Genomic DNA, 24,073 nt, shown 5'->3' with positions numbered 1-24,073 from the left:
AACAAATCCGTTAGCATGTTTCAGAACAACTCGCCTTGCAAAAAAAAACATCACTAACAAAATGTTCTACACCACTACCGATAATTGGCCGCCAGTTTTCCATGCGACCAAGAACGCCAGCTTCTGCGCATTCATGCTTAAGCGCGACTTTGTTGCCAGCCCGAAGCAGGCAGGCAGGCGGCGGCAACTAGTGGCTATCTCTTGTCTATATCACACTGGGATTTAATGGATCTGCGTCTCTGAAGATCCGGTAAGGTTCTGAAGGGAAAACACGACTGCAGCCACCGGTTGTTCCCGCTGCTCGCAACTTCGTTGTTGTCACGTACGCCACGAGAGCATAAAGCCCCACACGTGCTTCTGGCCAAACAATCGACTCTTAGCTCTCTCACTCTCTCGTCTACTCCGCTCAATCAATCCCTCTCTCGCATCTGAATGTGGCGCCCGGTCATTCTTCGGTCGAGGCGCACCATTTCCTGGTCTTCACAACCCACAGCCGCCTCTCGATCGATCGCGCGCGCACACGCCACTGACTCGCATTTTCCACGCTCACCATCCGAAGGCGTCCGCGGTGCGGAGAGGAGTACGCGAGAGCTTTTGGGCTCGATCGTGCAGGTTATTATATATAAAATCAGGCACTCCGGGTAGCCCGCAAGTCATTTAGTGTTCAGTGCTCTAATCGCTAGGATTTCCGAGAAGCTCCCGAGTAATCTCGCATATGTATAGTTCTGTTTCCGCTTGACGCCTCGTGGCTGCAGTGTGTGAATGTGCTTTGCGGTGTGATCCGTCCTCCCGCCCCTCCAACGCTTCCCGCCACCCTTCATCAACGCCCAGCGTCCCTTTCGATTGGAGATCCTTCCAAAGCTTCCGAGCAGTGCTGCCAGCTGAAACAACATCAACAAACCAACGCAAACAGCTGAGCTGAGCGAATCTAGTGTGTGAAGTTGTTGAAAGTTTATCAGCCAAAATGAAAGTTGTAAGTTTTTTGTTTGTTTGTCGCCACTAATTCAAGTTTTATTAATGAACAAAATGTGAAAATGTGATGTGTTAGCGAGGGAGAGCTCGTAAAATTCGAATTACCATGACAAAGGAACTGTTAATTTGAGGTGACTCGGTGGAATTAGCCTAATTGGTTTGTCAGTTTCGGTGAAAAGACTGTGAACGCATGGTCGGTGATGCCATAAGTGCTAAAAATACGACACTCAGAGAGATGAAGAAGGATTAAATCACAACTGAAACTGTCAATAGTGTGTAAACCGTTGATGGGTTGTTACATATGAATGTGAATGGAAACATTCGCTCTCACGAGCGATCATGCGTCCTGCTAGCTACTGATTGTTGTATGCATAGGGTGTAAAAAATAACGTAACATGTGAAAAGTGCGAGGACTGCTGGCAATTTATGGGAAGTGAAAAAATAAGCGCGAAAATTAAACAACTGGTGCGCTAACATTTTTGGAGTCGTTTTTTTCTGTGTTGTCCACATTAATCGAATCATGTCACTGAGAAAAACAATCGAGACAAGTCAACATTGCGTGCACAAGTGTAGACCGATGTTCGTTGCTGATTGGTTTATTTAACTAATTCAACCTCGATAACAGAGAATGGGCGGCACAATCTGCCGCATTCGCATTTCGTCTCATCGTTTTGTTACGGCTAGCTTCGCAATTTTACGTTATTTTAAGCCACAGAACAAACTTTTAACATAATTAACATAATAGCGGCGAGAGGAACGGAGATGAAAACAGCTAATGGGCTGTTTTGTTTCATACTTGGTTCGATATAGACAGATGAAGATGGAAAAAGCACGCCAATATTGTGCGAAATTGCATTTTTTTTTCGCAGACCAATTCATGGTCGCTATGCCGTCACAGTATTCATTTTCGATTTTTTTTTTGCGAACCATTTGCTATTCGATGAGCGATGATTATAATGCTCTAGTTTTTTTTCTGCAGACGATTTGATGGGCCGATTTCATTTGTTTAAAAATTCACCTTCAATCGTAAACCATGCCTTCGGAAAGATATTATAAAGTTTTTCGAAATCATTTTTTCCGTAATGTTGGTGAAGAAAAATTTCTCAAACAAAAAAAATCGTCAAAAAAAAAAATTGCAAACCGAACACAACTGAAGTTTTATACAGCAAATATTCAGACTATAAATTGAGGGGCTTAGAATGAAAGGGGTGTAAGTGATTTGATCGATTTCTCTACATCGGCTCTCTCTTTTGGTCATAACTTAGCTGCAAATACATTTCTAGCTGTATTTGACAATGTGGAAGATAGGTCAGAACCTCATATTTCGGATTATATAGCAAACTTAAATTGGAACGTTTTTGCAGTTGAGTTATTGACTGAATAAAAAGTTGATGAAGAGAAATCGATCAAGTCACTTACACCCCTTGCATTCTAAGCCCCTCAATTAAAATCCCATGTTCGCATCATTCGATAATTTACAAAGACAACTTTTGCCACCTTGAAATCACTTTTAACGTTCTTCGAATACCATCAATCAGTTGACATGTCAATCAACGGAAGTCAACTTATGGTATTCGATTTGTTGAGCATTTTTTAAGCTTCCGGACACGCGTTTTGGTGACACTTTTTTACCTCGCCTCCGGTGCCGTCTAAATATTGTATCGCCATAAATCTTTTCAATTTACGGCTTTTCAAAATGAAACAAACAAACAATAATCATTTTTACGACATCCCGTATCGGTTTGGCAAGTTTGAGCTTGCCAGAAATAGTTAAAAAAATCCAAACAATGTTTGGTCTTTTGTTATTTTTTTTTTGTAACTCAGTAAACCAATTGCATTCGAGTTTACGCGATTCAGTCAATCTAGTACCGTTCTGAATCATATTTCGGATGCTTAAGGCATATTTTATTTGGTTGATATTTTTAATAAAATAGTTCAATATGTTTTAAAGCTTTCTACTTTGGTACCTATTTGATTGAAAACATAAGAAAATCATCGAGTAAAATGCTTTTCAAATGAGGCGAATAAAATCAAATTTCGGACACTCTGTTTGCATAACGGTTTCTTGTGGTTTTGAGCACAATTTTGATTTCTATACAATTACTAATACTATAGAATGATCGAACATCCGAAAATAACAACGACTTGGCCTGTCTAAAAGTGCGCTGCAACCTTCCATGCACACACAAAGGTCCTCAAAATTGTCTACAACCATTGATGGCTGGTTAAATTGCAATAGAACTTTAACCAATTGTTTTTTTTTAATACGCTTGAAATAATTTTCAACAAAATTTGATGATATTTTCTATTTTCCCCAAAATGTTTTTCGTATATTGATGTTTCTTTGTAGCTCCATGGTTTGAAATACCGTAAGGCTTATAATGGCTTCAATGATAATATTTGAATTCAGGTTCTTTGTTGTTCAAAGTAATAAAACAATTGAAGGCATCAGAGCTTGATTCTCAATTTTTGTTACATAGTTACATCTATTTTGTCATTATCCTTTTGTACCATTTTCTCTTTCTTAATTCTTGAATTCGCAGCTTTTTTTTTGTCTTTTTCAGTTCTTCAAAGTTTTTCTTTCTGCTCCATCCGTTCTTTCTGCTTTCTCAGCTTAGCTAATGTTCATCCAGTTGCACATTGTCCACTAATTATTCAACTTCCCTCATATCTATCTGTTGGTCTGAAGCTGAAAAACATGTGTATAATTTATACAAGATTTCAAAATATTTTGGTGCGTTATATGAATCTATGCTTTGTAACCATAATAAGCCTGAAAACTCACATTGTAGTATCACCAATTTCAACTGTCCGAAATATGAATCGTAGGAAAAAGTTCGATTCAAATTTCGAACTCTTTATTTTGTTATTTTTTGAACGAAAATTACATTACACTCCATTATATTTGATAGTCAACTTCGAAACACTTCCCGACAGTAAACTGTTTACGATGATGAGAACTGATGAAACACGGGAGAAATTTAAATATTGATGAACGGGTAAAAACGATAATGAGTAGTGTTGTCAGATTTTTGCCGATTATGTTATAATTCAAATGTAGTTCTCATATGAAATGATAGTGAAACCAATGGATTACTCTAAAGAAGCAATTGTGATATTAGTTTTATAGTTATATCATTAGTGCATTAAGCATTTCAAGATATTAGAACAAAGTGTTCGAAATATGATTCAGAGCGGTATTGAAAACGTAATTTTAATAATCACTAGGATTATAATAAATTCTTTGAAACGAACTTGATTTTCATGCACCAACCTTTGAGACGGGCGAGTTTAAAAAACTACATATTTATATTTTGAATATTATAGGTTTCCATTATTTTTATATTTCTTGAGATATCTCTGCACTTGCTTAATCAAACTTCAATGTCTATATACCATTGAATGGATAATTAAATACTTGTTTGAAGGGCCATGGGTTGACCTAGGCTCCATTTTGCAATTTGTGAGAAACAAGGATTTGAAAAACAGGCTTTAAAAGCGTTGTCACATAACAAAAAGAGAGCTTTTTTTTAGTTTACCAGATGAACCTAAGTTCAAACATTTTTATGTTAGAGTTTCTCAAACAATGCGTGTCAACAACTCACAAAATTTGGTTGAGATTAGCCCGCAAATAGAGGAGTATCAACTGTCTCAAGAAGTTGTTGTCACGTCACGTAAAGTATACAATCCATTCCTGCGTGACGTAACCACATTTTGACTCACTACAAACACTTTTTTTACGTTTTCATGTATAGATCACACAAAATTGAACGATGTTATAGTAAAATTAAGAAAATTTCCCACAATAATCATCAGTCGGAGAATATTTTATAGTTAGATTGGCTTGTTGTCAGTGAAATACTTTTTTGAAGACACAACACCGCACTTTTTGTTCTTTCCGCCTTGGAACATTAATGTTGATTTTAAGTTCGGTTTCAAAACATACAAACTTTCTTCTATGTTTTGTCAACAATAGATGGACGTAGAGTCCAGAATATTGAATGTAATCGTGTTTTGACTTCCGGTTTGCTGATAATAGTATTGAATGACAAAAAATAGGAAAAACCCACACGATTTGGGTATTGGTTGCAGGTGTCTTACCAGCGGAAGGCGAATATCGTATTCTCATGTCATTTTAAAATCGAGGATGCTGACTTCCGGTTCATTAAAAAATGATCTAAAAGACCGGAAATGGCATGAACTTCCACAATACGATCGTGAATGGTAGCGTTGGCATATATTCATGGGAACGCGACGAAGAATGAAAAAAGAGAATAATTTTTTATGATAAATAATAGTATTTAAGCGAGAGGGAGATAATAATTGAGTGGGAAGAACTTAGCCTTCGAGTTTCAAAATTTACCCCATAAAAATGTTCACCACCTCGAAAAAACACCCTATGCAAAATATCAGCTCAATCAGACTTAAGGGAGAGTGGCGCAAAGCGGTCAAAGTTCGAGTTTTTTGAAAATCGAAAAATCACCCAAGGGGGAGCAAAGGAAATCGGGGTTTTCGAAAAAAAAATTTGATGCCAAATGGCTTAAAGTTGCATGAAAATATTTTTTGTGAAAAAACAGAAAATCGAGGTTATCAAAAAAAATTTTGATGCCATATATCTTAAAATTGCATTACTCTGTAAAACTGTAAATCTCAACGTGAAAAATCGTGATAACAATTTTTATTATCACCCTAAACCATACTTCTCGTTTCGCATGCCGAAAAAAATCAAAGTACCAGAGTGAGTTTTTGACAAAAATTTTTTTTTTTAGATGACACTAGATCTCGACTTTTCATGCATTTTAAGACATATGGCATCAAAAATTTTTTTTTAGAAAACCTCAATTTCCTCCCCCCTAATTTTTCGATTTTCAAAAAACTCAAACTTTGACCGCTTTGCGCCACTCTCCCTTAAGTCCGATTGAGCTGAAATTTGGCATAGGGTGTTTTTGCATGACACGTTGAGATTTACAGTTTTACAGAGTAATGCAATTTTAAGATATATGGCATCAACATTTTTTTTGATAACCTCGATTTTCTGTTTTTTCACAAAAAATATTTTCATGCAATTTTAAGCCATTTGGCATCAACATTTTTTTTTCGAAAACCCCGATTTCCTTTGCTCCCCCTTGGGTGATTTTTCGATTTTCAAAAAACTCAAACTTTGACCGCTTTGCGCCACTCTCCCTTAAGTCCGATTGAGCTGAAATTTGGCATAGGGTGTTTTTTCGAGGTGGTGAACATTTTGTATAGGATAACTTTTTGAAATTTTAGGGTCGAATTTTTCCCATACATTCATTGGCACCCTAGTGCACATACAAATGTACACGCAAAGGTCAACGGTCAACGATCAAGGTCAGCGTCTAAGTCAAAATCGAAGCCACCTTCAACATGCAAACATAAACGCCCTTGCACAGGTACGCACAAAAGTTCATCAAAAGTTTGTGATAGCAAAATCAAATGCGTTCCCCCTGTAGTGAGCGCCACTCAATGAACCAGGCTTGTGCGAGTCATTGATGGCAAGCGCTAAAATGAACGTTTTAACCAAACACGATGCGGAAACTGGGGGTCCGCTAAGGAACACCTCGACTTTCCCAAACAAAGTCATGCCGTGTACTGCAGACAACAGGTAGATTCAATTTAAATAGCTCATTTTCATTTTCATACCATGAGCAATTAATATTGCCTTGTTTCGCAATGTTTTAATGTTTCACATTGAACTCATTTTGCATGAAAGTCAAACATACTTTATATATTCTGTTTTTGAAGCAATGAAAACGCAAAATAGCGCTAAAACGCTAGAATGAAGAGAGCCAGTAAAAAGTCGCCATATTATCAAATTGTCAACGTTATGACACCTTTCTTTTGGCACTACTGGAAATTCGATAGGAAGCACCGTTCCTGAGATACAATGCTGGGTAGATTCCGGACCACCGGACGCGTTAGGACCACCTTTTTCTATTGGATGTACTTTTTGAAGGAGAAGGAGAGATCTCAGAGGAAAGTGAGAAGTATTCAGAGTAATAAAAAACTAAAAAAATAGTATATAGCTTGCTACAATACGGTGAAATTCTTATTCAATACAACTAATTGATTGTGTGACGTGACAACGTGACAACACATTATCCTACACATTGACTAGGTGTCTAATTTATTTGATAGAACGAATTATTGCACACAATTTGTGTTGCATACAACATTTACGGGATCCAAGCTGAAAGAAAGAATGCTTCGCATTCGCTCACCAAACATACCTCATTAATTCGTTTAATTGCCCACTTGTTTTACAATTTCCACTGTTGATGTCTACTTTTATTTTTTGTGCCCATCACTGTAGTTCTGCAAACTATTTTCATGGCTTGTGTGGGTAATTTTGGTGCAAGATATAAAGATTCTAGCATACCTGTTAAAATGGAGTCCATAAAAATATCGTAGGAGGGTAATTAGAATGGAAATAATTGTGTAGGGTTGAAGAATCATGATAGTGTGGATTGAAATGATACTCGAATGAATATTATTACTGGTAATGTCAATGCGAATGATCGTGTAAAAGCTGTTTTAGAGTTGCTGTTTCAGTTTCAGTAATTCAACGCTTGAAACTCGAACCGGATCTGCCTGTCATTATGCATGATGATGAATGCGTTTTTTGGCTTATCATTTGATTGAGAAGCTTTCGAGTTTACGATTTCTCGACCAGCCATTTAGGTTACGGAGCCCCTTCACCATTCCAAATACCATAATACTAGCAGGTGCAATTTTTTTGTTGTTACGATTAGTTCGTAAGTGACAGCATTGAGAGTGAAGTAACTTTTGTTATTGTGACAAAATCGAAAAATCCGAATTTCGTGTATTGATAAACCATTGTTTTTTGGCTCTGCTGGAGCAGAGTCCGGATAACGTTTGTCAAACCATACAATTGCATTGTGTATGGCTTGACAAACGTTGCTTCACTCTCAATGCTGTAACGCGTTCAAAATTGACATTAAGACCACTGACAGTAGTACCGACTTAAAAAATTAAAAATATCAAAAATGTTCAGCGGGAAGATTTGAAATTACAAATTACCGGTAAATACTTGACAGAATGTAAAACCAAGATATATGGTTATAATTGCTATGAATTTGGCTTTCTTCAAAGGATAATTCTTTGCAATTTTTTTTAACGTTACCTCGGTTGACTCGAAGGAAAGTCCAACCAGGAAGCTAAATTTCCGATCACTTTTTGCTACAGTTGAGGTCGCGTTTCAGTCATAACATTACGAATTCGTCTTCTGAGGGGCCCTACAAAAATAGTCCAATGGTCCAATCGCATGATCTTGGAGGTCAATTGACGGGTCATCACGCTCTAGGAGGTAAAATTTTTGACGAAAAAAGACGTTTCTGACGATGCATTTTATCCTGTAAAAGTGATGCGCTAACGACCCACGGTTGCTTGAATTAATTGGTCTGATGGACGATTATGCCGACTATAAAATGACCAAAGAACGCGATGAGTTCCTCTAACCGAACCATAGTGTTCGTTTTAAAATATGTATAGTTTTCAGGCGTTATTTAGGTGTCAGTCTATTTATGGTGAAATGATCAAAATGAACAATAAAAAATAAGTATAAAAAACTTTTTAATTTAAACGGTTTCAATGTGATTAAACATAATAATAATACAAATAATATACTAAAAGCTAGAAAATAATTAGGCAAGCAGCAGTTAGCAGTTATCATACCCCTTTCTTCATCAATCAAGGACATTGATGAGACTTATTTTATTTTCTAGTTGTTAGTACATTATTTGTATCATTGTAATATTTATCTATAACAAAACCAACTTTTTTATTTTCTTCATTTCTTAGCTAGTTTTCCTCGGAATATTTTTATAATGTACTGTATTCTATTAGTTAAATCATTTCATTTAATATGACATTGAGGGGATTGCAAAAATACATTGCACCTACCCCACATACATTTAAATATACATACATACAACAGGTCAAGCTGAATGAAACCATCTAAGAAGTAAATTGTTATTTGAGGACTGCGGCCATCTTGGATTTGTATTTTTCATGATCTACTTCGTTCTAATAGCGATTTCATTTGATACCCATATAGAGGGGGTATTGAAAAAAAATCACCGTTTCACCGTTTTGTAGTGGAGGTCCTTTTGGATTTGAATTATTTAAAAATAATAACTAATAAAAACTAATCAAGCTCCTTCATTTGATACTCATTTTGATGAGATTTCTAAAGAAATATATATGCACCATTTTGTGATGGCAGCCATTTTGGTTTTGCATTTTTTTATAAATAAATGTGATCTACTAATCAAGCCCTTTTATTTGATGGGGTTCTGAGAAAATACATAATATGCCATTTTGTAGCGGCCGCCATTTTTTGTTTGCATTTTTCACAAATAACTGTATTCTACTAATCAAGCCCTTTCATTTGATACCCATATCGATGGAGTTCTGATAAAATATGTGATCCGCCATTTTGTAGCGCCGCCATCTTTGATTTACATTCGTGATAAATAACTGTGTCCAACCGGAACTAGTCAAGCCCTTTCATTTGATACCCTTATTGAGTTTTGAAAAAAAATATCTACATGGCACCATTTTGTGGTAGCGGCCATTTTGGATTTGCATTTTTCAAAAACAACTGTATTCTACTAGTCAAGCCCTTTTATTTGATACCCGTATTGATGAGGTTTTGAGAAAATATGTAATCCGAATTTTGTAGCGGCCATCATCTTGGATTTTCAAGATCCTGGGATACGCAGTTTTATAATGACTGCAAAGATAAAGCTATGTTCCAAATTCCAGATCAATCGGTCAACAGGAAGGACAAAATTTCAAAGTTACAAAGTTACAAAGCTACAAATACAATCGGGTGAAGCTAAATAAAACCGTTTGATAAGCGACAGCTGTCAAGTTGTCAAGTAAAAAAGTGTTGCCAACTCAACAATTTATATCTTTATAAAACACTCATCACATTTTGGTATTTTATTATATCGATGTAATTTTCAAGTTACACATATCAGTTACATGAAATGGAACGGATACAATGGGTTGAAGATTTGAGTTATTCTTTTATTTCAATCATTTTCTGCGGCAATGGATCAGATTAAGATAAGATAAGTTCACCGTAATGACTACCTTTAGCAGTGACGTAATACAACTCCTTGCAATTTCAAACATTTCATTGAACACGCCCTAGTTTCACTACTATTCATGACAAAGTTAAAAACTTTCGTTTTGCTGCAAATTATCTGGCACTCCCGATTCGAAATTCGATCAATTATATAAATAAACCTGGCTGTTGAAATTGTTGTAATCTGTCTGTCAGTGAGCAGAATGCAGCCAAAAATCCGGAACTTGTTTCCACCAACCATTCGAAGGCAACAGTTGCTGTTTAAAACATTTTCACATCTCTCTTTCATTCGCTCGTTCCATCGGTCGTCTCCTGCCTCCTGTTACGGTGTGGGGATTACTATGCGATAGTCTTTATCTTTATCCTATCAATGAATTCATTAAAGTAAGCGGAAGCATCTATCCCGACAGGCGAGACAGTCAGCCGTGTGTTCGGAAATGCGCTTATCCGTCAAACGGTACTCTCACCATCACCATCGGGCGTTCCGATCGCTCGGCAGACTGTATTACGAAACGAAGTGTACAAAGCAGGCCATAGTTTCATCGTCTTTTTGCTCGATCGTTAACAAATCGCTTCGTTTTGCAAATGCAAATCGATGTTTTTTGATTGTACGCACGAACACTGAGTTTATATGCAGAAAAACGCAGCTTGTGATTGTTTGTTTTCTGTTTTCCGTCATAAACAGGGGCGAACAAAAACAACACCGCCAAAAATGGGTTTATTGGTAAAAATTGGAAATAAATCATAAGGTCCAAGCTTTACAGACATTTTTACAATGTTGATTTGGGAGAAATTTGTCTGAAGTTGCCTCACGATCGACACTATAATTTTAGTGGCCGAGTAATATGCGTCACACGGGAACGGCGCGTTTATGGACTTAAGCCGCGGTTACGTGACGAGCAGGTGATATAATTATGAATCCAAATCACAGGCTAGACGCGGCATTGACCGGACACAAAAAGGTTCATGAGATTCCGGGAGCTCGACGAGATGAAAAGTGATAATTTTATGTAAAACTGTCAGTGGATGTTATTTTTACGACGATCCAGACTAGGTCTGTACCTGGTGACCTAGTTCAATCGAGATGGAGGGTTGTCGAAATATGTTCAATTTTGCGCAGTCTTTTCATCTGTTATCATTGTATCATATAGATGGAAAAGCGATAACTACATTTCAAATTGCTTGCGCAATTGCACAAGCTTTGTGTAGCAGTTACAGCAGCAAGTGACAGATATTACGCAAGCAATTACAATTAGCAGTGACAACTATGAACCTAATTATCACCTGCGTGCGGAGTTGCGTGTTGTCGGAACTCTAACAGTAGTAACCCTTCGGAATGTATCTAGTTAGGAATTCATGCAACATTCTTCAACCTGTTTTCAATCAACTGCTCTCGTTTGGTTACCACTGTCAATGCCGAATCTCAAAAATATCTCAAAAACCATTTCTTTGTTCGAGTGCGGCTGAAATGGGTCTGTTTTAATTAAAACAGAACATCTGCAGCCTTGATTTTGGATTGATTTCAATGGCCGCGCCAGCGATTCACGCAGAAGGTCTTTCGGTTGTATTCTTTTTTTTTTGGAAATCATAGTAAAACGGTGATCAAGAAAATAAATCATTGGGTGGTTGCTGATGGAGAAGTCGTAAAAGCCGCGCTCGCAGCAGTGGCCGGGCACAGTGCGTTGCACTTAAAACGGCTATTTCTTCTCCGAGTCTGCATCATTGCGCCGGCTAAACTCAGGTGTGCAACGCAAAAAAAAGTAGAGCTAAAGTTTAATCGCGTTTTTAGCCACAACCACAAGTTCCGCATGGGAAACCATATATAGACGCTGCTGGGCAGTGCGTAAATGTTGTGTGCGTTGCGTTGTGTATGCTATAGTTTGTGGACACAGGTTAAGATGTAATGAAGTTAGTACTCGTGCTGATGGCATAGAACTACTGACTGCTTTGGCATCAGGCTGTATCCACGTTCGAACGCTTATTTGGCAGAGAACTTGAAATTGTACTGGGCGGCCTTCAGATAGCGGTTTGCTGATTGAAACGTTAGAATTCGTATGACGGGTCGTCGGATTGGCAGGGGCGATTGTAGTAGGGAATGGAACCGTTTTGTATCGTTCATATGCGATTTTGTATTTGTATTTAGTGTAATGTTATGAAGCAAATATGAGCCTCAAGATACACCCGAATCTCCAGAATACGTATTTTTGCACTGTCTACACTATGAGTCACAGTTAACTGTTATTCGATTTAGTATTCATATTCGATTAGTTTACCATCATACCACTGATGTTTGGTTTACTATTTGACAGTGCAAGATAGGATTGTTCGAGAACAATACTACGATTCTTTTGACGTTCTTGTTGGTCACTTCATCAATTGTATCATGATCTGAAATGTCATCGACGTTTTTTTATACCTCGAGTCGTTGCACCTGTCGGCTTTAAAAAAAAAGTTAAAAACTTTACAGAAGATGTATCTTGCCTCATTCAGGGTGCGTGCAGATCACCATTGCCTCAAAGTGTTTAGCGTGCTTGAAACTCGTTGTAGTTTACACGCCTGTATGGTGAAACACCCACTATGATGCAGTTTGAGCTGTAATTTGATTTGTTGAACGTAATTGACATTATTAAGATTTATCTTATTTATTCCAATTTGTACTTGATCCATAGTGTCAATGAATGTAGTAAGAAAAACATATTAATCAATTTGAAGCTTCTTTCATGAAAAGCTTATTGATAAATTTTAGACTTTGTATTGTATGCTTTATTTTTCATTACCACCCACCGGACTCACAACTGGAGCCGGAGTAGAAATGTAGGTATGAAAAAAATAATCATAGAATTTAAAGAACCGATCATGTACATTTTGTTAATTGGACCCCGTCAGAATACGTCCACGGATCGAGAAGGGGCATTTCTTGTCGATGTAGGTTCCAACAATGGCATCCTTCGGAGTTTTGAAACCAAGTCCAACGCTGTGGTGCAGGCGGAGGCCCTTCTTCTTGTTGACCTGCTTGCGGTTCAGGTTAACACCGATTTGCTTCTGGAACGCACGCTCGTTCTGATCAGTCCCCTTGAGCAACATAAGAAAAAAGTAAAAAGCAAAAAATACCAACTTCCACAAGTAATAGAGAGGGTAGGTATCCACACCCACTATGCTAACACGTGTAACAGATTATTAGGTGTTAATAATGAATGTTCTTTACGCCGCAGTCAATCGACACGATTGAGAGGAGAAAACAAAAATGAGAAAATACTAAGTCGTATTTTTTAAACAGGTTGGTTTCTCGTTTTATTTCAAGAAGTTTCGCCGTAGGAAAAAAAACCATTATTAGTCACTACTCATAACGTTCCTTTTTTCTAAGTATATTTACGCTTCTTTTTTGTTTGTTGTCCTGTGAGTACACCTATGTCTTATTTTTGTTTTCTCGAACTTAGATTACTTTTTTTGATTTTGTTCCATACACAGTTTAAATCACTTAAAATTAGACGTTTTTTTTTTGTTTTTTTAAAATTTTTTTACTTTTCTTGCGATAATATTACATGGCAATCCTTACAAAATAAAGGAAGGGGGGGGGGCGGTGTTTTGTGAGTTCTCGTTTCTCAAACGTAGTGTAGAGAGAAAGTAAAACATCGGAAGTCAAAGTCCCTTTTATTTGTTGTCGTCTAGTCATCTATTTCTCTTCATCTGGCACCAGTACGAGTAAATTTTATCAGACGAAAAACGTTTAATGGAATCTGTCCCGCGGATATCCCGTCGTCACATCTCTCGCGAAAAACCAAGTGCTGTGGTTTATATGCGCGTTGTTCAACAGATATCGTTTTTAAACCACCAATGTGCAAAATTTCAGCTCAATCAATGTTTCATTTGTATGGTAGCACTCCACTTAGCGAGAAGGGAAGGGGTATCTAACTAAGTGAAGGGGTATGGCAGCCTCCCCTTCAAGAGGGGCGAGGAGTGTCGAACAACCATAGAAACGTTTATCGATCCCTAAAACCTCTATATACCAAGTTTCATTCAATTTGCTTGAATAGTTCTCGAGTTATTCAGAACCCCCTTCCCCTGTAGAGAGAGGGAGGAGTGTCAAACCACCTAAGAAACGTTCTATGTCTCCTAAAACCTCCACATGCCAAATTTGGTTCTGTTTGCTTGATAAGTTCTTGAGTTACGCAGAAATTTATGCTTCATTTGCATGGCCGCCCCCACTTAGAGAGGGGGGAGGAATGTCTATTCACCATAGAAACGTTTCTTGCTCCCTAAAACCTTCACATGCCAAATTTGAATCTATTCGAAATGATTAGTTTGTGAGTAATGCAGAAATTTGTGTTTCATTTGTATGGCAGTCCCCCTTAGAGAGAGGGGAGGGGTTTCGAAGTATCATAAGAATCTTCCTCGACCCCAAAAACCCCTGCATACCAATTTTCATGTTGATCGGTTCATTAGTTTCCGAGTCCATAAGAATCAGACAATCAGACAGACAGACAGAAATCCATTTTTATAGATGTAAGGTAAATTATTATGGTTTGTCCAGTCGAAAATATGGTCATGGTTTGCCCACTTTTTTGAATGCTCTAATTCAGGGCTCCTGTGTCAAATAAGGTATTCGAATGTTTCAAGACATATAAATAAAATTGTCTTTTTCATGATTTACAGTAGTTTTATAGTGTATTTTTACGGAATCACAAAACAATACACTATTACTATTTGTGTCAATGCGCCCCTCATTCGAGCTAACTTTTAATCGATCATCAGATGATTATTTGGCACGTATTCAGACATTTTGTGGATTATAACACTTACAAATATTATAAACATTAGGCTTGCACGCCATTTGTATCAGATTTACATAGCTAAACCATTAAATTAACGCATTTTGATGAACTCAATTCTGATCATGGGTTGTCCAATTCAATAATGTTATTTGGTCCACATGATTTCTATGGCAACCGCTTGGCGCGCTGCAGTTTGTTTATGGTGTCCTTCGCGCATAGCAGAAATAAAGTTTCTCTGTGTTGTGGGTAACACTTTTAAAATGCCCAAGGAAAGGCAATATTCTGAAGAAAGCCTGAATTATGAATGGATCAATATGATGACAGTAAACTCAAGCAATGATAACTGCAACATCTTTTTGTGAATTCGAATGTTTTCATAAAAAAATTGTGATTTCTAAAACCATGATCATTTTTTGAACACATTATGATCAGAGGTGGTCAAACCATGATCATAATTCCTCTTTAAGGAAAATCGTTGAAAACATAAAAATATGAATAATTTCAACACCTTATGGTAGTATTAGCAACTAGAGGCTTGGGGCTTTCCAACAAACCCAAACGTATCGTATCGATCGTATCGATTATGTATGATTTTCATGAAGAAAAATCGATTTTCATTTACTAGTTGCGTATAAACACCCCAAATCGGACAAACCAAGATCATTATCCTAGATTTATCAATTTTGGTGCTGTTTCTCACTGGCAATAAGTGGAATAATGTAGGGTAAATGATGATGGTTTGTCTAGACGAAAATATGATCCTGGTTTGTCCACTTTTTTGAATGCTCTAGTTCAGAGCACCTGTGTCAAAACAGGTATAGAAAAGATTCCAAACATATAAATAAAATGTCTTTTTCATGATTTACGGTAGTTTTTAGGGTATTTTTACGGATTCACTTGTTTTAAGGTAGTGGCCCGGTGTGACGACCGAAATTTCGACGGTTTTTCATAATTTTTTTTCAACAAGAAAATAAAATGCAATCGTTTTAAAATTTTTACATGTTTTTATTAGTGTTTTAAATTATAGAAAAAAAATTTTAATTTTATTTTACATAAATTTGTTTTTAATATTTGACGTCGAGTCCTTGGAAAGAAGATGAACTGGTTCGGGGAAGCACACAGCCTTCCGAAGCCATCTGAAATAAAAAAATTCAAAAAGATTATTATTCTGCAGACTTAATTTTAATGAACTAACTTATTTTTTGTATAACATAAAACAAAAAAAACTAAAACAAAATGGCGGACTTGTGAAAAATGTTCTCAACATCTAATTTTTTTTTTGATAAATTGTTTAAATAAAATAGATTATTATTAAAAAAAAACTAATGTCTTAAAGGTTATGTATTTAGATATGTGTGTCTAGAATAACGGGTAAAAATTTTAGCCAAATCGGTTGAATAGTTTTGAGTGAGTGCTTCCCCGAAATTTCGAAAACATGGTTTTGAGAAAAACGCTTTCATACACATTACGGCGCGCTCTCTTATATTAGCTATAACATTAAAAATATTTAAAATTTCTGTCTGAAATTTTTTGAGTATATTTTTAAGATGTTTTTCTTCCGAAAATTGTAAAGAAATAGATTTTTTTAACCCGTCACACCGGGCTACTACCTTAACTCTTTGTGGTTGTTTGTCTGCTCTCAGCCACCACAGCAAGTGAGTATACTAATTTTGTTCATTATGCAACAGTTTACACTTTTCCTAACAGAATTTTAATGTCTAGTGAACCTATTCACTTAATTTTAATGAACTAACTTATTTTTTGTATAACATAAAACAAAAAAAACTAAAACAAAATGGCGGACTTGTGAAAAATGTTCTCAACATCTAATTTTTTTTTTGATAAATTGTTTAAATAAAATAGATTATTATTAAAAAAAAACTAATGTCTTAAAGGTTATGTATTTAGATATGTGTGTCTAGAATAACGGGTAAAAATTTTAGCCAAATCGGTTGAATAGTTTTGAGTGAGTGCTTCCCCGAAATTTCGAAAACATGGTTTTGAGAAAAACGCTTTCATACACATTACGGCGCGCTCTCTTATATTAGCTATAACATTAAAAATATTTAAAATTTCTGTCTGAAATTTTTTGAGTATATTTTTAAGATGTTTTTCTTCCGAAAATTGTAAAGAAATAGATTTTTTTAACCCGTCACACCGGGCTACTACCTTAACTCTTTGTGGTTGTTTGTCTGCTCTCAGCCACCACAGCAAGTGAGTATACTAATTTTGTTCATTATGCAACAGTTTACACTTTTCCTAACAGAATTTTAATGTCTAGTGAACCTATTCACGGATTGATTCGGTAATTCTATGAATAATAGATAACGGTACTCAGTACAAACAAAAGTTGTCGGTGGAAGGTTTATTTGAAAATCCATTCATTGCGGCAAAGAGCATTGTTCTGTATGCTCAAATAGTAAGATAAAAGGCAGAAAACGCCAAATTGATTATATTTGTGATACATGCGAACACATGAACTGCATTTTGGGGAATGTTTCGAAAAGTATCATACGGATTGTGAGAAATATCATACGAATTGTTTTTATATGCAAATAACACATTAAAACACATTGCTTGGTAAATACTTATCTGAAATTTACATAAAAATAAGTAAATCTTCTTCATATTTCATAATCTCACAAAGTAATACTTATTCTGCATATAATCAATGTTATACATCACTGCACCAGATGATTATTTGGTACGTATTTAGACTTTTTCTGTATTATACATTTACAAATATTATAAACATGTTTGCACACCATTTGTAGCAGATTTATATATCTAAATCATGTCATTAATGTATCACGATGACCTCAATTCTGATCATGGTTTGTTCGATTCACTCATGTTGGTTTGTCCACATGATAACTATGGCAACCGCTTGGCGCGCTGCAGTTTATTTTTCTTTGTTGTCTTATGCGCGAAGTGGAAATAAAATTTCTCTGTGTTGAGTGCTGATCACCTTTAACACGTTGAGCCCCTAGGGGCCGACATTGATCCTTTTGGTAGGTAAACGCTGACTGACTGGACAGTCTGACTGACAGTTACAACATAAAAAAATTAAAATATAAACGAGGGCAGTCCGATAAGTACTTAGCCTACAAAAAAAAAAGACAAAAATTTTGGAAAAGTGGTGATTTATTTCTAAACATAATTTCCTCTTAGCTCGATACACTTGACCCAGAGATGCTCCAACTTCTTGAATTCATCTGAAAAATACGTTTTCTCGAGGTCTGCAAAGTAGGCCTCCGTGGCGGTGATGACTTCCTCATTCGACTCAAATTTCTGCCCGGCGAGTGACTTTTCAAGTTTGGAAACAAAAAAAAAAGTCGCACGGGGCCAAATCTGGAGAATACGGTGGATGGGGTAGCAGTTCGTAGTACAATTCGACCAGCTTGGCCGTGGCGACGGCGGAATTTCCATTTTTTTTTCATTTTTCTAAAATCCGCGGACAAACCCGCTTCCATACACGGTCAAAACAAAGCTATGAATCCGATTCGGCTGAAGTTTTGACAGTAGTCGTTTACGAGAATGTACTAAACGATAAGTAATCTCTCTTGCGATACTGACACCATCGGGCGATGAGGCTAAGTACTTATCGAACTGCCCTACGTATGGTTTGTTTTCGGATGTGTTACAAAATGTAACTACTTTCCTAGTCGAATTTGTGACTATTTTCTATTTATACAATAAGTGTTTTTGAAAGCTGGTTTATTTCGAAAACTAGTATTGAACTGAGTTGAACTGTAAGAAACTGCTTTTAAGTTTTGGAAAACATAAGTTTCCAAAGATACAATTGAAGTTTTCCTTAACATGTCCGTCTTACCCCCATCTCCCCATACATGATGTATCCGAATTATTTTTGCCAACGCGTTTTTCTCGTTTGACTTCTTTCTTCGTCACAATGCAGCGGAGTCTCAAATTTATTTCTTTATTTTCTCCCTATTTCATTGTATAGTTTTGAGTGTTTATTTTCTAGAGATCATGAATACTATATCGTCTGTCTAAAAGTTTTTAGAGATGTTTTTTCGGTTACCTTCTCAGGTTTTCAAGAATAACTGTCCACTGTCGCGATTAGAGTTCTATAAAGTGTTCGTGGCATAAATGACGGAACATATAGTCGGATGGAATTATTTTAGAGGAGTTCTCTCGGTTATCTTATCAGTTTTTCAAAACATCAAATCAAATCAAATAAGATTTTTGGTAATTCGTTTTCTCGAGTGGTCGTTAGCTTTTACACAATGACATCACTTACCATAGTGAATCCTGATTCTTACCTCGCCCCACTAACAACTATCCCTTCCATGATAATCGCTAGGGAACCACGCTATAGAGGCGACCCTTCTGGCTTTCGGGCGGCGATTATCATACTAACATTCCTTCCCTTTCTATATTGTGCAAATACTCTTGATGCGGGCTGAATGGAAAGCGCAACAAGAACAATTTGGGGCTTATCGTGTTAAAAAGGCAACACTCTGAAAAAGTCTTAATTATGAATGGATCAATATGATGACAGTGAACTCAAGCAATGAGAAATGCAACATCTACTTGAAAATTTAAATTTTCATTCAAAAGGGTGATTTCTAAGACCGGACAAACCATGCTCATTTTCGGAGAATTCATGATCAGAGGTGAACAAACTGTGATCATGATTTCTCTTGAAGAAAGTCGTTGAAAACACATAAAACAATGAATAATTTGAACCTCTATGGTATCATTAGCAACAAGAGACTTGGGGCTTTGGTGCAAACTATCAATCCATCAAATTGTCCGGATTTTCGTCCCATCGAGAGATATTGGGCAATTATCGAAGGAAAACTGAAAAAATGTGGCAAAACCATCAAACAATCAGCTCAAATGGAAAGGTGGTGGAACAAGATAACAAATGTGCACAGAATGATGGGTGGTATCATACGAAAAGCTCGATAATCCAGCTGTCGAATAATTGTCATGCATTTTTCACTTAAAGTTCATTAAAAATCGTACAAAATGAAGTTCTTCCCTTTTTTGTACGTTGTTTCTATGCTGAGAAATATCCTACTTTTTGCGACTAAATTCTAACTGAAACAAGCTTTATGTAAATGAGTAGAAGTGACTCTGGGTTCTGTTGGTTATTCATTTGAGCGAGGCAGTGTCATAAATTATCAAAATTCACTCACGACAGTAAGAATTAACTTTTTCCCAGTGTCTGATGAATTTTTCTCTGCTGAAACACAACATCATATCTCTCATAGTGAGTGTAACGCAAGAGCTCATTTCAATCATGTCAAGACGCGTGAACTTTGTTTACTATATTGAATGAAAACAGCACGGATGGATTTCGGTAAACCTGCATACGTGCATCTTCCTTACTGTCAATAATTTGAGATGATTATCACGCAAGCCAAATTGATATTCATCGCTTGCAGTGAATTTTTATTTTTATACGATTCTTATACTAATTAAGAACAAAGAATGCTCCTACGTACAGGAGACTTTGGATATTGGTAAGCCTACAAGCCACTTCCTCACCCAACATACATATACTGCGGTTAAATGTGGTTTGTTGAATGAAAACGATTTAAATGCCAAGAAGCCGAGAATAGTGGCGAAGCGTCCCATGGCCGTTCCCTCGCCACACGCTTCTTACCTTTTTAAATTTAATGATTTTCTTTCGTTTATATAATTTTTGGTTTTTTATATAATTAATAAGCAGAAATAGAATAATAGATATTAATTTTTTTCATTTGTTAAGAGCTCAAAAAACGTCCAAAAAACATGCATCCACACTAGAATACTCTCTAGCCGATTTCACTCTCAATTGGTTGACGTTGAATTTTTATGATTTGATTCTCACTAACACGGAATGGTATTCAATTCTGATTACTCAAATATCAAGGCGAAAATGAAGACGCAATGAAAAAAGAAATTTCTTAGCATGTTCACGTTAATGTTCATTCCACTCGTTTTCATTGATAGTATTCCCCTTTAATCCGCGCGGCGAATGAGGTGAGATGGCTCAAGTCACTGCATTCCCTTAGGCGAATGGCGTGACTATAGTTTGTCACTAGGTGAGATTTCAAGTCGTGTCCTCATATGTTATCGACTCGGGTATCAAAAAGAAGTTGAAAAGTAATGTAGCTTCCACAATGAAGCGAGGAATTTTGCTATCTCACGTCATTCGCCGCGTAGAATAAGGCCGATTGTTTCATCTTTATCGATAATCGCTTGAGCAGTAGGTTGTCAATACAAGGTAGGGTGAAATTCAACGTATTTGAATGTTGTAAACGTGTATATTTCCGACACGGGAGCGAGGATGCTTTCACCGGTTTCATTTAAACCATATTTTGACTAACTCCGATGCAAATGCGGAGCTCCTGACAGTTTGAAGATTAAACATCCGCTCGAAATGAGTAGAGATGAACCAGCCTTTGGCTGAAAATCTCATTAATAAAGAAAGAAAAAAAAAAAGAAAAAAATCCGCTCGAAATGCATGGAATTGTGATTTATGACTAAGCAACAGCAATACCTGCATCGATGATGACAGCCGAACATAGTCGAGAAAATTCTCATTTGCCATTGATGTTCCTTGATTTACATTCTTTGGTAATTTCTCATGATTGTTAATTTAGCCTTATTTAGTTCACGCCTTAATCAATACATTAAAGTGTAACGTCCATCACGAAACTTCATTGACTTTCCAATTGGTTCCAAGGTGACATGCCCAATTAACTATCTCTAATCCTTTAATAATTTTCTATAATAACCGTTGCAATCGTCGATTTCTAGCAATTTTCCGTTCGGCTAGAAGAAAGCAGCGGAATTAATTATGACACAGTTTGTCACGGTGGCCGTTTATAATGCACCGCGCCTCATTGATTGCCGCGGATTTAACCGGCGTTTATTAGAGAGAAAGAAAAAAAAACGCGAATAATAAGCATACGATGTTGCTGGGCTGGAGGAGCCCTATTGGCTCACCTAATTGTGTGTGGGAAATAATCAAGCGGATTTATAATGCAGAACAAGATTAGGCAAATTAACACGCCGGTTCGAGAGATGAGTTGGAAGTTGTATACATTGTTGATAACTCAACACGGTTGAAATTTAAGAATTATGATCCTCCAGCTCGGTTGAGTCATCTCGTTCTAATCCGTAACTCGAATCAACGTCTTTAATTGAAATGTCTCATGTTCTCGAGCGGTTATTAGCAATGCGAGCGGAACCACAGCTGCTGGATGGAACAGAACGGAAACCACAGCTACTCGCAGATTAACCCACCAGAGCGTCATTGGGAAATGTTGAAGCCCATGAAAACAACCATTGCATTGATAGGTAAACGCTTGTCATGTCCCCCATCGAACATGACGGCGGCAGGGAAGTATCGGGACAACCCGCCCACACGTAAGCTTACATCAGTCCACACAATCCACACGCTAAGCACACTCGGAGACACACTTTACTGGCCACTGCCATTTTTACTGGGTCAAGTTTGTCGCGTTTCCACCTGTCATCGTGATCGTCTCGCCAGGCTGTGACGGCTTGGATATCGGTCGCTTGGCTAATGATAATCAAAAGCAAGCGTTCGGAATGTTTCTGACATATTGGCCAATGTCGAGGCTGGGTTTACTTGTTTTTTTTTTCGCGAATTCTCCCACCAAATGCATTGTGTGTTTTCGCACTCGCGAGCTTTTATTGCTTCGTTTAATGGTTCAATTCTTGCGCATGCCTATTTGACATTCCTGAATGGTGGTCGCGTGCTTTGTGACGTTGCGTTCAAACATTTCCCACCAGCCAGACGATGGCTTGTTTCGCGCTGCCAGCAAATCATTGCATGGTAATTTGCAAATTGATCAATTAGATTGCTGTTTAAAAGCTTCCAACTACCACCGATTTGGTAAATGCTCATCAAACTCCACCACAACCGCATGCATGCGTTCGAATCCCCGGCCGGAAAAAGCGTTGAATTATTCATCAGCGATGCTGTTTTACCTTTACCTGGTAGCACTGTTCACCAAGCGCGGCTTTGATGTGCATGAAGTTTCCTGCCGGTACTCCGCTGGTTAACGTTGTTTTATGTGTGGGAGGGGAAGCATACGATAGCAATTTTCCTCGCTAATGCTTTCCGTCCGCAAATTCACAGCTGGCATCGGAGAATCGGTCAGCACCCAGTGCAAGTGAGTGACATTGGAATTTCAATTATCTCTGCAGATATGCGCAATTGGGTTTTGCAGCATTGTTTCGAAACAACCCCTTCACACTGTGGGTTAAGGTTAGATAGGCCGAGGGAAGCTGTCGGTATGCGTTTTAGGTACCGAGCTCGGATTGATTGGTGGTTGATTTTCACGCTACCCGGTCTGCAGGCTGCTGAAAGTATTCTTGGGATAGAATGGATCCGTCATTCGTTACGGCTAAGCAAAATAAATTGTTCAAATTGGTTGCATCATAAGGTACGAACATATTGTCAGTTCGCAAATACCCAAACTCGAAAAATCATCGATCAAAACAAAATTAACCTAGAACCAATTCCACACCGAAATCCTCAATCAACCCGTGCCGAAAGGGGTTCGTTCAACTTGACGCAATCACCAATGCACCGATTGATCCACGCACCCCTCGTTGTCGACACGCGCCCCTTTTATCCAAAGACCTATACACAGAGAGACGATCGCGTGTTTGTTCCGCGAAACACCCTTACGCGACAATGTTGACTGAGGTGCCGTAGCAATACAAAAAAAACGGAACCCAATCAAATTAGTTTCTACGGTTCTATGCGCGGAACCTGTCACTGCTGTCGGCGGAATGCGAGACCTCACCTCGCTGGTTTCCTCGCCCCCTCGCTGGGTCGCTCATTTGCGGTAGTGACACATATCTCTCCAAACATACAAACGCAAATACACATAGCCACCTCCAAGTCGCCAGCTGTAAGTAACAGCATCTGGGTAGCCTTGATATAGTTGCCGCTGCTGTGGTGGCTGCGGCTTGCATGCAATATTTAAAGTACGGCTTAATTACCATGGCGAGAGCTCTCGGAAGTTTGCGGGTACAAACCCCAACCGAGCCGAAGGGGTGCACTGAGTGATCACTTTTTTTTTATTTAGATGTGATTGCTAAACAGTAACACGAAGCTTCTCACGGAGGAGGGTCAGTCGCAAATGAACCGGGAAGAAGATTTGCTTCCTCGTTTGAGGGAGGGTAGGGTATAGTGTTT

The 24,073-nt window shown here is 37.5% G+C and overlaps 1 protein-coding gene across 3 annotated transcripts in view; it reads left to right on the top strand.

Moving 5' to 3' along the window:
• The first annotated feature begins 617 nt into the window (after positions 1 to 617).
• The window catches only part of LOC129762445 (uncharacterized), a 57,595-nt gene continuing 34,139 nt past the window's right edge, over positions 618 to 24,073 (top strand). The window contains exon 1 of one of the 3 annotated variants that reach the window (XM_055760679.1): positions 618 to 973. In XM_055760679.1, the coding sequence (XP_055616654.1) occupies positions 965 to 973 (9 nt within the window). In that variant the 5' untranslated portion in view covers positions 618 to 964. The remainder of the gene's footprint in view (positions 974 to 24,073) is intronic. The other 2 variants (XM_055760680.1, XM_055760681.1) reach the window with 2 other exon arrangements.

This window comes from Toxorhynchites rutilus, chromosome 1 (assembly GCF_029784135.1).
Source record: "Toxorhynchites rutilus septentrionalis strain SRP chromosome 1, ASM2978413v1, whole genome shotgun sequence".
Classification (NCBI taxonomy): Eukaryota; Metazoa; Arthropoda; class Insecta; order Diptera; family Culicidae; genus Toxorhynchites; species Toxorhynchites rutilus.
Note: the sequence above shows the minus strand (reverse complement) of the source record. Positions and strands in the feature narration are given on the sequence as shown.